The 14929-nt window shown below is 40.9% G+C and overlaps 1 protein-coding gene across 2 annotated transcripts in view; it reads left to right on the top strand.

Moving 5' to 3' along the window:
• CMYA5 (cardiomyopathy associated 5) overlaps positions 1–11374 on the top strand; it is a 117379-nt gene extending 106005 nt beyond the window's left edge. The window contains exons 10-13 of one of the 2 annotated variants that reach the window (XM_037801675.1): positions 1698–1831; positions 3138–3237; positions 5332–5505; positions 10222–11374. In XM_037801675.1, coding sequence (XP_037657603.1) covers positions 1698–1831; positions 3138–3237; positions 5332–5505; positions 10222–10468 — 655 coding nt within the window. In that variant the 3' untranslated portion in view covers positions 10469–11374. Of the gene's footprint in view, positions 1–1697; positions 1832–3137; positions 3238–5331; positions 5506–10221 lie in introns of those variants that run through there. The other variant, XR_005211414.1, reaches the window with a different exon arrangement.
• The last annotated feature ends 3555 nt before the right edge of the window (positions 11375–14929 follow it).

The following is a 14929-nucleotide window of genomic DNA, read 5'->3' on the forward strand; positions in this document are numbered from 1 at the left end:
AATTGTTTTATTACTAATTATAATTAATATATATTTAAAGCATCTCTGCAGTCACAAATCCAAACAACATATGCAATACATTTACCCCAGAATAATATTCTAGACATTATGATTGAGATTACATTCTCAATCATAGGACTTGGTTTTTCATTAATTAACTGATACATAATTAGTTGTCAGTGGACATGTAGCTCAATTTCACCCATCCATTCTCAGTGCATCTAAAGATAGTACTCTCCTGAGGGCCGGGTCAGGCGATAGGTTCTGAAATAACCACCAGCAAAATTTGAGAAGTTTGCACTGACCTTTTCCACACACAGGGCACTAACTAGCAGATACACAAATAGGCCCAGGCTGCTTTCCTCCCCCCACCCCAGCTTCTCAGGGACACACTGTGAGGTTTTGCACTTCTACACATGGCTGTGGGGCTGGGGGATTGTTACTCTATACAGACTTTCTGCTTATAAGAACTTCTAAATTAGTTTCTTTCCTGAGTCAATGATACTATTTCTTTTTTACGCTTCTGCCTGTTATTACTTAACGCAGGTATTGAGAAGTGAAATAAGTCAACAGTGAAATAGAAATAACCTGGAAAAAAAAATCTATGGATAAGCAGTGACTATTCTTTGATTCTAATGCTACTGTGAGAGATTCATTAAAAACAAAACAATAACAAAGATAAACAAAAGCAAACAAACAAATTCAAAGCTCCAACCTCTGGAGAATGAACATGGAGGCTGTGAAACTATTTTCATTGAATGATCCACTCCACTTCGGTTAGGAATGCTTTCATTAGCAAGGAGCCTCACTTGTAACTCTCTCCAAGGCCTCCCAAATGGAAGCTAAAAGAAAAGAGTACTTGTCTACTTTATTTGACTAATCTAGGCTATGATATCAGGGAGAGTAAGAGAATGGAAAAAAGGTCCAAAATTGTCTCAAGCTCATTGGCAAGTTCAGAGAGCTTCATCTTCAAATCCATAAAGTTCATTTGTATTTAAATGCTTGGGATTTTACAGTGTACTTGTCAAGTCCACTGCCAATTAGATACCATTCTGCAATTTTTTAAAAATTTAAATGGGTAATTTAGGAATAGCAACTTGGGAGATTATTTATCTGTTTGTTTTTAAGAGATTAGAATTCTTTTTTCTTGCCAGGATCAAGCATGCCTTAGAAGATACTCTCCTCTCTAGAGATCTTCGTTTTCTGTTAATCTTGATGACTTTTGGCATGTTGTCCATGGACAAAAGCACCACTCCTCTTACATTTTCCACAATTCATATCCGTTAATGTGATCATTAGGGTCCCTTGAACTATAGATTGATTTAACATTGTCTTAATCCAAAAGGCCCCTCTCAGCCAAAGATTGATAAAGAAAATAAATATATTGGGCATTCATTAACCACAAAATTAGTTTATCTTCTGAATGAATTTTTTAAAAGTTTGATTCTGTTCCAAAGAATATTCTGGACGGCATACACTGGACAGAAATTGACAAAAACAGAAATGACTTAACAAAGTAACGTTAGTGAACAATGACCATTTTGCAGAATCTGGTTTGCTGACTCTGTGGTCGGAAAAAGAGAAAATAAGTTATTCGTTGTTAATGAAAGCTGTTCATTCACTACAGAATTGTAATATGACAAGTCACCTAGTATGTGGCATTATATTTAAAACTGTTATTTTCCCTTTGTATTTAGATCTTTCTCTGGAATTAAAGGACTCCAGCTGAAAGTTAACCTCCAGCCCAATGATAATTACTTTTTCTACGTGAGAGCCATCAATGCTTTTGGGACAAGTGAACACAGTGAAGCCGCCCTCATTTCCACCAGAGGTACTTTCTCCTCTGTACACAAAGAGCAATTTCCAAGCATTCCCATTCCTTCCCTACTGCTGCGCAGAGAAGACATCCTCGAGCGCAACTTTATAAAGCCCCCGACCTCTATCAGTGCTAGATTTCTGGCATAAGGACCCAAGATTGGTGAAAGGTCAAGATGTTTCTTTTATTTTTCTAGTTTAGAGGTTCTCGACCTTGCCTGCTCATTAGCAATCACTCAAGATGCTTAAAAAAATACTGGCGCCAGGCCCCGCTCCCAGAGATTCTGAATTAATTGATCTGGGGATGGCCCTGGCATTTTTATTTTTTAACATTTCCCCAGATGATTCTTGTTTGGATCATAATATGCTATAATTTGTGGGTATGTTTTGAGGGTGGGGTATGTGTATGTCTGAGGGAGTGGAGGTGGGGGGCAGAGATTCCTGTTCTATTGCACTGTGAATTCTGTGAAAAGTTCTCATTCTCATTCTTGTGTTTATTCTTCGTGCTTGGCACATATAGTAGGTGCCAATTAATGTTTGTGGAATGAATGAATGAATAACTCAAGGAAGCGATAAAACTGTTCAATGATGTTTTGGGGGAAAATGTTTTGTTGATGTTGCCAACAAAAAGTATTTCGTTGTTCTCAATTATTGTAAAGGGAACTGAGGATTGGAAAGGTGATCATTTTGTTGTATCCTAGACTCAGAGATGGCACAAGATAAAGAGTGGCACATTTAAGTGATCTGCCAACCAGCAAAACTTGTGCATTCTCTGTGGTGTAGTTAGGGACAGCCTGATGTTTATGAAGAAAAGACCAGAAGGCTGCCTCCCCAGAAAATGTTTACCCCACAGCCTCAATATGGTGCCTGTAATTCCCACTACTTGAACTACTCCTTTAGGTTACACTGGTGCTTCTCCAAATTTTAATGTGCACATGAATGTCCTGAGGATCTTGATACAATACAGACTCTTGAGTAAATATGTCAGGGTGGGGGGGGGGTGTTTCCAGGTGATAGAGATGCCTGGAGATGCTGACATCGATGCTGATCCTTGGACTACACTTTACATAGCATAGCAACCTCTTTTATGGGAGACACCTGTGACGGTGCAACCACCTGGTGCCAGGTAGCGGTAACCAGCCACTGGCATTTACTAATGGCTTATCACAAATTAAATGTTCAGCTGTGGGTCTGGAAACACTGAGCAGGGGACTTGGATGTCAGGGAAAGGGAGACTAAGGTCTGAAATGTGGGGCTTGGCCTAGTGATAGCACTTGACATGTGGCACTGTTATAATCCTATATATTTTCTTATCTGTATAGGAACCAGATTTCTCTTGTTGAGAGAAACAGCTCATCCTGCTCTGCAAATTTCCTCAGATGGGACAGTGATCACCTTTGCCGAGAGGAGACGGCTGACAGAGTAAGTAGAAGAAAGCACAAGTATGTTGGTGCCTCAGCAGTAGAATCTTCTTAGAGTGTGTCACTTCAGTGTGGCCTCATCTGAGCTTATTCTTGGTTCAATGAGCATGCCTAGGTGTGGTATCAAATATAAATGCATGCTCAAGTCTATGCACTATTGTTCATTACCAGGGAAAGTGACAGCTACAGTTCATAACTTGAAAAAGGGTTGATATTTTTACTGGAAGTATAAGAGCACAGATGGTTTTGTTTAAAACATTGGCTATTGTAAGGTATTATCTCAGATTAAACGAAGAAGAGTCTAGGTTAATTCTCCTATAATTTTCAATAGCAAATGCCACTTGAAAATGAGTAGGGGAGAATGACATTTTGTTGACTTCCCGGTTCTGGCCACATGCAGGGCTTTCAGAATCTTGCTTCCAGAAAAGGAAGCATCAAAGTAATGAAGAACCAAAAGCTGAAGACAAGGCGGGGAGACTGCCCTGCAATTTGCCTGCAGCCTCTCATGAGTATTTAAAGGGTCAAAATGGTCAATCGGGAGAAAACTATGTCGTTTGAAAACAGTGGCACAATGTGAGACATGCCCCTGATAGCGCTGACATGCCCAGGTGTGGGGCTCTCAGTATAAAACACTAAGCCCATCATCAGTGACTTGCACTATTTTCCTATTAAATTGCCTGCTACTGGCTGTGGCACAGCTCAGGTGTTACCTGCCCGGGAAATGGCCCGTCCCTGAAGCTCTTGGTGCCCTTTTATCTTCTCTGTGTAAAAGGAGGGCCCCTTAAGGGAGTCATTTGTCAGCCACTCCACAGTGATGATCCTCTCTGGCAGCCCTGACTTTTGAGTCTTTGAATCCTCAGAATCAAGCATGAGGCCTGGCACGCTATGGGTGCTGAAAAATATACACTTAAGTGAATTCAGGAAGGAAAAAAAAAGATTTAAGAAATCTTTTCTGTCTTAGCTTTTCTGTCCTTTTTGGATTTCTCACAAAGTCAAAAAGACAAGAAATAGACTGGAGGTTGATAAAAGCTCATGGATATTAACTGATGATAACTATAATGCATTTTCTAGAATTTTATTTATTTATTATTAACCTGAAAATTAGTTCATAAATATCAAGCAGCCGGGGTTTTCTCCAGACTGATTGCTAGTCAGTAGCCACCTCTCTGAAATAAGGTTGTTGGGTAAAGACATGAGAAAGTGAAATATAATCTCTTCCATTAATCATTTTCTTATCTGTTAAAGGGGAGAGGGAGAGGGTGCTGAATGAATATTATTAACGCTGCTTAAATTAAAAATGCTTCCTTGCTGTCTCAGCCATTTCAAAGCAAAATTGAGCAACTCATGCAAACAAGAATATTCAGCAGTCAAAAGTTCTTTGGTTCATTTCACCATTCTTGTTATAATAATATACAAGGTGAGACAGAAAGACAGCTTTAAACAACCTCTCAGGTGCACTTACTAAAATCCATAGAGGCCACAGTCCGGAAAACTGTTGACCACAAGCCTCAACAAAGCAGACTAATTATAGGTGGTTAATTGTACATGGTGCCCAACGGCTCTGGCTTCCCCAGCTTTCTAGCCATTTGAGAGCGCCACCTCATTTGGTCACTGTGCTCATTCTTACTGGTGGGCTGACACTGCAACTCGTTGTTAATGGTTATGGACATTCCTTTTTTGCAAGGTTTGGAAGAAAAACAGTAAGTCATATTCTCTTGGAATTCCCCACCTGCTTTCATTACAATTTTCTCACTCTCCTTGAAAGCAGAGATTATGCTGTTCCTTTTTGTCCTTCTAGTGTTCTAGTTATTTCCTAGGTCCCAGGTGCTTCAAGAGACACAAAGTACAGTGCATACATGTTATATATGGCAGTAGAAAATATGCCAAATTCATGTTGAGGATTTGGGGAATTCTGTGGCAATCAGGTCAAAAAGGTGGCAGGCTCAGTCAACAAAGAAGGTCTTTGGCCAAATTCCAGCAGTTTCCAAGAATAGAATCCTGCGTCAACTGTGTATGAGTTTGGGAATGTTGGTGCTCCTGAGATAAATGCTGATGATTTCTGTACTAAACTCAATCTGTTCAACTTTGCCTGCAGGATCCCATCAGTGCTGGGTGAGGAGCTGCCTGCCTGCGGCCAGCATTACTGGGAAACCACAGTAACAGACTGCCCAGCTTATCGACTTGGCATCTGCTCCAGCTCGGCTGTGCACGCTGGTGCCCTGGGACAAGGGGATACTTCGTGGTACATGCACTGTTCTGAGCCACAGAGGTGAGCTGCAGCCCTGCCTCTCCTCTCTTAGTTTAGCTGCCATGAGTTGATGTTTCTGTAGGGGTCTCTGAGGGGCCCAATACATAGCATCCTACTTCTCTGCCCTAGTTCTGAACCAACTAAAAAAGAAAATGAGTCAAGTATATAAAGTATACAAAATATTACTTTGATTACTGAGGAAGCTGATATTAGAGAATGTGGTTCATACCTGAGGGCAAGAGGGTTTCTTTTACTAGAACCTTTTCCTAAACAGACTTACTCACCCAGAGCCCTGGCCAGGCAAGCTTCCCTGCTCGGCAGAGCAGAGTTGGTCCCCAGAGAAGCAGGGAATGATGTGGGTTTCCTGATGGTAGCTCAAACCAAAGAGATAAGGAAGAGGAAGGGGTTGCTGGGTCATGCATGCTACAAGAGCCCCTGAAGGATCAACTAGATTTAGGAAGAAGTGGATCTCCTTCATTTAATATCTGTGGTTATAAAATGGCCAGTGGGCCAAATACAACTCGCTGGCTAAATCATAAAGTTTTATTGGAACATAGTCATTTGTTTACATACTGTTACATATTGTCTGCAGCTGTTTTTGCTCTATAATGGCAGAGCTGACTAGTTGCAAGAAACATTGAATGGCTGCAAATTCTAAAATATCTACTATCTGCCTGTTTACAAGAAAAGTTTGCCTATATATACATACATATATTATATACGTGTGTATATATATACACATACATATATAATATATATTATATATATTATTATAGAAGTTGTGCGTTTATAGATCATGCAGAAAATACAAGATTCCCATATACCATCCTATTATTAGCACCTTGTATTGGTGAGGAACGTGTGTTACAATTGATGATAGTGCATTTTTACAATTGTACTATTAACTATAGTCCAGGTTTAACTTAGGGTTCACTATTTGTGTAGTGTAGTTCTATAGATTTAAAAAAAAATTTTTTTTATTCTGTTACCATATATACAACTAACATTTCCCCTTTTAATCACATTCAGATATATATGTCAGTACTGTTAATTACATTCACAATGTTGCGCCTGGTCTATGTTATTAGTATTGTTTGGTTGATTAATATGAAAAAGTCATTAATCTGTATTAGTCTCTGAGAAATAAGGCAAGTTCTTATCTGAATGGCTCATAGGATGGTATAATAGAAAGAGCACTATAATAGGAGCCAGAAACCTGATTTTAGTCCTGGCTCCAGCCTTGACTAACCTCTTATTGGCTACTCACCATAAACTGATGAACCCTTTTAGCAGATCCTATATATATATATACCTTATCTATATTGTCAGGAAACAATAATACTTGGCCGGCTGCCTTTTGGGGTCCAAAGGATCACATGAAATCGGGTAGAGGGAAGAGCTTTGAAACTGTAAAGTATCATGCAAATGTGAGGCAGTATTCAAATGAAATGCTTTAATGAGGGAACTTTCAGTGCTTGCAGGTTCCCAGAAAAAAGGCCCACAGATTGGGATTTTGCATATCTCCAGCTGCATATTTCTCCCTGCATCCTCCTTGACAAAGTTGGATTCTCTGAGATGGCTCATAAGGATGCCATCTCAAGTGCTATTTAAAGTCACATTTTATCAAGTCAGAACACTTATGATTCATTGATATTCTGCACTGTGCAATGCTCAAGGACCCAGCCCCTGCCCAAAGTTTAAAATCACTCAAACCCAGAGTTTACCATCAGTATATTTAGAGCTGGAACTAGGTAATGATTTCATGAAAATTTCCTTAGATACTTGAACCATTTAGAACCTAATCTAAAGACTAGCCTCCAATAACAAATTTTTAGACTCCAGAAAACAGAATTGTGTAGTTTGTTGACAGGTTTGACTTACAATTTTGGTCTATGGTCCTTTCAGGTCCAAGGTTGGTTCCAAAGATTCTGGGAGAAGTAGTGAACCAGCCTGTGTGGTCCCAGCACAAGAGAGGACAGAGTTCATGTGCCTTCATTTCACGTTTGAAGGGCTTCCAAAAGAGTACACCTGGGCTTTAGGTATCTGAGTGCAGGGCTGCAGCAGATCCATCTATGTTTTCACTTTTTTCTGGCTTAATGATTTTGAACCACGCCGTATTACTTTTGATGCTATTTGTACAGAATCTGAGCTTTAAGACATTACAATCAGAAAGGATAAATGGAAAGAGTCAGAGGAGACAGCATCACCAGGATGTAGACTTGTATCTCCCTGTCCATTGCTAACCTTACCACCCCCATTCGAGGCTCCCTCACTTCCTTTGCCAGTTTCAGCCACCATGCTGGTATCCTCACTTCTAGTCTCTGCCCACTCCAGGCTATCCTATATGTCACAGCTGGCAAATATTTCTAAAATATCCTTTTTAATCATATCACCTCCTTTTCTGCTCAAAAGTCGACAGTGGTGTCAGAGTTCAAGTGGGACCAGCTGCAGGGCACAGTGAAGAGGGAAAACCAGATACAAATTGACCAGGTTGGGGGATGAGGAGCCCTGAGGGGAGCGGCCACCAGTGCCCAAAGGGGTCTGGGCTCACTCTGGGTCAGCTGTGAGATTCCAGGGGTTAGGTCCAGTCTGGGGGTGGCACTGTAGGACAGGCAGTCCCAGAGACATGCAGGGGTCAAGAGTCAGGCTTCTGGATGATCTATGGTTGAACAGGGGCTCGCAGTCCCACAGAGGGGCAGCCAAAAGCTGGGCGGGGGTCAGACCCCATGCAAACAGGCTTGGCTTCAGGGGAGAGGTCAGGTAAGTGTAGGAACTGGCGTGCTCAGTAGGAAATGGAGGCAGAAGCAGGGCAGGGCAGACTCCAGGTCCTGACACCGTGACCACTGCAGCTCCTGTGGAACTGGTGGAGCCAGGGCTTCAGGGAGAGTCTTTTCCTCCACGGTCTCCATGGTGGAGACTGGCTCAGCAACTGACCGAGGCTGGGCCCATGGGCACCAGGGACCTTCCACGCAGGGATAGGGAATTGGCTCATTTGGGCATTCGGAACTTTCTAGAGCAATGCTGTCCAATAGAACATTCTGTAATAATGGAAATGTGGTGTCACATGTGCCTACTGAAATGTGGCTAGTGTGGCTAAGGAATGAATTTTTAATTTTATTTAATTTTAATTAATTTTTATTTAAACAACCACATGTGGCAAGTGGCTACTGTATTGTTAGGCTCAGGCCTAGAGCCTGGCCCCTGACTTGCCTATTCATGTAATATCCTAAATATCAATTGCATGCCTCCTCAAAACCCGTCAGGCAGTGGAGATGTTAGCTGTGACACACAGGCTTGTTCTTTCACCATTATTTCCGTTGCCCCCACTGCTTGGACCTCTTTCTCCATCTTTTCCACCTATCCAGTCTTGCCCATTCTTTTCAGCTGAGCATGAATCTGTCCACTCCTGGAAGTCTTTCGTAAACACCCCAGCCTGCACTGTGGTTCCCATCATTGCCAACTGCAACACCTTCCAGCGTTTCAAATTGTTCCATCATGTCTTTCATTAGCAAGGCATTGAAAAGGTCCTTTGTCATTCTGTCATTGTGTTTAAGTCTTGCTTTTTCCCCATCCCCATGAACCTCTGCCCCTCCGCATGAGCTTCATTCTGCAGTGAGGTTTCCGACTTGCCTACCCCTCAATACATCTTGCACTGAGCTTCTGGGCCTTTTAAGTCAGACATCACAGGTCTCACAGGTCTTCAGCCTGCCTTACCATGCCAGTCTTCCCTTCCCCTGGTTTGAGGGCCCACCCTCAGTTTATAAGACTTCTAGGAGAAAACCCCAAATTTGCACTCCTTTGTCACACAGAGCAATTTAGCATCTTCTAGTTAGCAAAATTGCTCCCTCCATCCTGGGCTTTGAACCTTGCCTTTCATAGCCAAAAAGGTCCATTAAATGTGTTTAATAAACACTTTAACAATATATTCCCTGAGACGAGTTCTCAACCCTAGTTCATGTTTAAGTCAGTAACCATTCTTTTGCTTCCTACTTGGTAGAGTGTGGGTTCCCAGAGGGCAAGGACAATATTCCCAAGTCCTTTCTGTCCTCCAGAGTGCCAAGTAAAGTGCCGGACACACAAATATATTCAATGATACTTGTTGAATTGAATTTATTTGAATTGAAAAACAAGTCAAAGGCACACCCATCCTCCTGTTCCACCCCACCAGCTGCAAGTTGGCAGAAAACATTGATAAGATGAAAAGGAAAGTTGGTTTGGAGCAGGGAAAGCATATACAAAGGATGAAGTTGGGCAAAAATAAGTCTTTCTTAAACTTCACAGAGGTCCTTATGTAAGTTACCTATAAATTTTTTAAGCTGTAAAATTAATACATTGTATGGAAGGCAAGCCTGCTATACTTTTTGAAATACATGGCAGCCTCAAAGGAGTTTTATTCAAAAGAATGACATACCATGAATGCCGTAGTTAAAACATGTGGGCAGCTGGGAAAGAATTAGAATGTTGAGAAAAATCACAAGGGAGGCATATGTTGGTTATTCTGGGACTGCCTCCTAATGAAAAGGAATAAAATTATTAAAAAATGCTTGTCTTTTGGGATGAGTGATGCATTTTAGCATCTAGGAAGGATTCTGGTTATGTGTCTTGGACAATGTTATTGCAACTCATTACTGTGAATTCAAGTCAATAACTGAAAAATTGGTTATTTCCTAGTGATTTTCTTTACCATGTTCCCTCAAGATTTCTAAAGTTTTTATTTCTCCTTCTGTTTCACTTCAGATACACCTTTTTCTACAGTGGCATTATGAGTGATGTGCTTGTGAGTGAACATCCAGCCAGAGTAGGCATTCTGCTGGACTACTGCAACCAGAGACTGCTATTCATAAATGCCGAAAGTGGACAGCTGCTCTTCATCATTAGGCACAGGTTTAGCGAGGGTGTCCACCCTGCTTTTGCCCTGGAGAAACCTGGAAAGTGTACTTTGCACCTGGGGATAGAGCCTCCGGATTCCTCAAGGCACAAGTAACCATTTTCTTTCAGAGCCTGGATGAGCAATAACTCAAATTTTGGGGGTCCCCTCTTCTTTCCATCTGGTGTTGTCCATTTCTCAGCAGGTCTCCCACACATTCGCACTCATGATAGTACATGCACAGTGATCAGCCCGCGAGCCAAAGCAACAAGAAAAGTTGATTTTATAGAGGAGCACATGAGAAGAGAGGATGAAAAAACAGCCTCTACTCTATGTCTTATATGTATTTGAGTTATTTTCTAAATTGAAAATACTTAACACTCAATTTGGGAACCAAATAGAGAAACTGACTTCCATCTGTTTTATTCATAAAAGAAATCCTCTGCTGGACGGCCTGAGTGAAGGGAAGGTTATGTTGATAATTCATCTCCTCTGACAAAGAGACACTTTATCCACAAGAAAAATCTTACCTCACTTCACTAAAGGATGATGAGTCCTAGTCAGTAGAGAGTATTGCACCCTAAGAAAGTGTTTTAAGTATTTTAAGTTTATAATGAACTCTTTTATAATAATAGATACTGTAGAACATGTCTCTTTTTCTCTGGAATTTTAAATGTAGAAAAGTGCTAGATATTAGAAATCTCCATTTTGTTAAATAAATAGAGTCTATAAACCAAAACATGTTATGTGCACTTATTATCCAACATGTAATCTATCAGTCTGGCATCTCTGGACTGGTTAAAACTGCAGAGTAAATAACCATTACATCTCAGTGGGTTGCGTAAGTACTGATTTTCAGGAGAGAATTATTCACATCAAAAAAAAAAAAAAAAAAAAAATTAAAACAGCAGCAGTCTGTAGTTCCAGGCAACTACCAGAAGCTGGGAATCTGTTTTTACTAAAATAAAATTGTTGGTCATTTTTATATATTATATTGAAACTCTCAAACTCTTCCTAACATACATGTGCAAACTTGACAAATCTAGAATACATGTTGAGATGATGCTTTTATTTTCTATAATATAAATACATTGATCATATTTATAGTTCTGTTTTTTTTACATTTCCAGCCCTCTTCGCAGTGTTCTTCATTCAGTGCTCAGGAAGGAATATGTTTTCTGGGCTGTATTTAGAGTAGGTGATCAACACCTCTAATTTTCCTCCACTATGCTCAAAGTGGATGTGGTTGTCCCGACTTTATGTGCCCCTGTTTTGCCTTTGCGAATTCATTTTCTATGATGGGTTTGTTTTTCCAATTAATACCCGTAATTTCAGATCCCTAAGTAGTATATGACTGTAAGAATAACTTGAGACTAGTTGGAGGTTTAACTCGGGACAAAAGCCACTTAGGGAAGCATATGAGAGGTGTCCAAATATTTGAAAGCTGTTGTGTGCAAAGAAATTAGGCTTATTTTGATTTTCCCACCAGGATCAGTAGGTAGAAGTCCCAGGGTTGTGAAATTTGGTGCAAGAGAAGAAAGACGGCACCATCTCTGACAGTTGGCTCAAGGGCATGCTACGTAGCAGGTAATGAGCACTCAGAGTCAAACTGAACGATAAACTTTGGAATATCAAAGAGCAGATTCCTGATTTGTGTTTAGATATAGTTTTCAAATTGTATTCCTGGGGTACTGGGATTTCACAGAAGTGTCTGAGGGCCAACATGGGATCCTATGGGAAGGCCAATGGGCATAAATTCCAGTTCCTATCCCATTTCATCAGAACAGCTCAGTTTCTATTTGTTCTACACATTGGGGTCCATATAATAATACATTTGATAAAAGATTTCTATAATAATTCATTTTATAAAAATATTTGAAAACTATAGGACCAGTGGGATTCAAGTCTGGATTCTGTGATCCAGGGTGACCCAAGAGCCCCTAACTCTTCCAATCTTCCAAGGTTTCCCTTTCCTTTGCTATCTAAATGTTGATACTACCTTGATTGTAGGAAGTTCTGTTTCCTATCCCAAATTTTCAAGAATTCCTGTAGATGATTCCATTCTCCTACTTGACACTTCTGCTCTCCTGCTTTGGAATTCTCCTCCATCATCTCTAGCCACCTCATCACTATCTCTTAATGCTTCCCTACTTCCATCTAGTCTCCATCATCCCCAAACATGGATATAATGTGTCTTTGATTCCTCAAGGCAGTGCTAACACAAGGTTGACATCATTAGTGGTTAACACAACTTTTTTTTTTTTTTTAAAGACTTAAGGTTAATGAGGGGAATTTCTTCATGGAACATAAAATAAAGCTAAATGTAAAGCATATAACATTGCTAGGAGCCCCTTCTGATCTCTTCAAGTTTCTAGCTCCTGCTCAAACTTTGGTCTTTTAGCTCAGCTGGAGAAACTAGAAAACATCAAAACATCAAAATCTCTTTTACCAATATAGACATCTGTGGTAGTTTGAGTTATGTACCCCAGAAAAAACATGTTCTTAATCTTAATCCCATTCTCATGGGTGTGAAGCCATTGATAAATAGGACCTTTTGAAGATGTCATTTTTAGTTAAGGTGTGGCCAATACAATCAGCATCCACATTAGAGAAGGCCTTAAAAAGAGAACCCAGAAGTTATGGAAGCCAGAAATGAGGGGACATTGCCATGTGACAGGAGGCAGAGATACAAGCCAAGGAACCCCAAGGATTGTTGGCACCAGAATGATACATTGTTCAGTGAGAAAGCAAGCCTTGCCAATATCTTGATTTGGGACTTCTTACTAGCCTCAAAACCATGAGCTAATAAATTCCTATTGTTTAAGTCAATCCATTGTGTGGGTATTTGAGATAGCAGCTCTGGCAAACTAAGACAACATCTTTTATAATAGTATAAGAACAAAATTTTGCCCTCCTTATCTCAGCCTATTCTATCTTACCCAAGCTCTAGGCCTCTCTTTGCAGAATTAGAAGGCCCATTAAAGTAATTCTCCAAACAGCATTCTTCTCCCCAAGATGAATTTGCCATCACCTTTTAGAATGATTTTAGAATCCCCTTAGAGTTTCCCTATTAGTATGTTTGTTGTTGTTACTGTTGTTTTTGTAGAAGTAGGTAATGACTGTAATGGCTGGAAATCCTTTCGCAACCTATCTGGAGCTCCCAGACTTAGTGTTGGGCTGCTCCAACATGGCAAAACACTTTACTGCTACGCACTTTGGGAAGCAATGACAGCCTTCTCGAGTTAGCAAAGTATTTGAGGATTTTATAACTTAGAGAGAAGTGGGTAAAATAAATAAGAAAAAAAATGGGGGAAGGAGATGCACATTCATTCATTCAGCACATATTTATTGAGTATTTACTATGGGCTGGACACTATTCTAGGCCCTGGGGTAATGGCAGTCATCAAATCAAACTCCCTGCTCTCAAGGAGCATATATTCCAGTAAGGGAAGATAATAAACATATATATAGTATGTTAGTGGGAAATAAAAACTACAAAGAAAAATGAGGCAAGGTATGAGAATAAAGAGTCATGAGAGGTAGGGGCTGCTATGTATTTTAGGTAAGATGGGAAGGTGTCTCTGGTAAGATGATATTTGAGTAAAGATCTAAAGGAAATGAGGGAGCAAGCCATATGGATATCTACCAGGAAGAGAACTCCACAGAGCATGAATAGCAAGCGTGGAAGTCCTGAGGCATCAGCATGGTCACCTGTTAGAGGAACAACGAGGAGGCAGGAGGGCAGGAGTGGAATAAACAAGGGGGAGAGAGAGGTAATGGATGCAGTCAGAGAGTAGCTGGGAAGAGTTTGTAATGGCTTTGGAGCCAAGTAAGGACTTTAGGTTATATCCTGAGTGAGTTGGCAACAGGTAACAGGTACGAGGAGTAGACACCAGGGCAATCTAAAAGAAAGGGCTTATCAGGGTTTTTGGGTATTATGTTTTCCAACAGTAAACAGTTTCATAAAGGTCACCTGGGTTGGCCTTTGCCAACTCTCATCTCCTACAGAGAAAGGGCTTGTGTAGGTGGGAGGGAAGACAGGGTGTTCTCTCATCCTCAGCTCCACCAAGGATGCCTGTGGCCCTGCTCAATTTCTGCCTCAAGGGGAGCAGACCCTGCTGACTGGTTGCCATTGGGACCAGCCGAATGCAGAACCATGGCCAAAAAACCCCTGCTATTATACCTGGGCTGACTTTGTGCTGAACTGAGTCTGCCTGCCATCTATGCAAATTTGGCAACCACCAAATACAAGCATATTCAAAGGAAACTTGAAATCTTTTCAACTGCATGATTTTGCAGTCACAGGGAATGTGAGCTATAATGATGTCCTCCAGGAAGGCTGGCCAAGCAGGCCTCATAGGTGTGTATACATGTGTGGATGTGAGTGTCCATCAACAATCAGGTACCTTCACTGGAGGATGGCCAATGGTGTCTGGAAAACCTCTGTTAGCTGGGAAGTCATGTGGCTGGCATCTGCTCCAAAGTTCTGGTTTCAAAATGGCTTTCTGCCAGGACTTTCCTCTCTAAGCTGCAGTTCCTTGAAAATGTCACTCCCAGTTGCTCTTGGGGTGTTTGTCC

The sequence above is a fragment of the Choloepus didactylus genome, chromosome 13 (assembly GCF_015220235.1).
Source record: "Choloepus didactylus isolate mChoDid1 chromosome 13, mChoDid1.pri, whole genome shotgun sequence".
Taxonomy (NCBI): domain Eukaryota; kingdom Metazoa; phylum Chordata; class Mammalia; order Pilosa; family Megalonychidae; genus Choloepus; species Choloepus didactylus.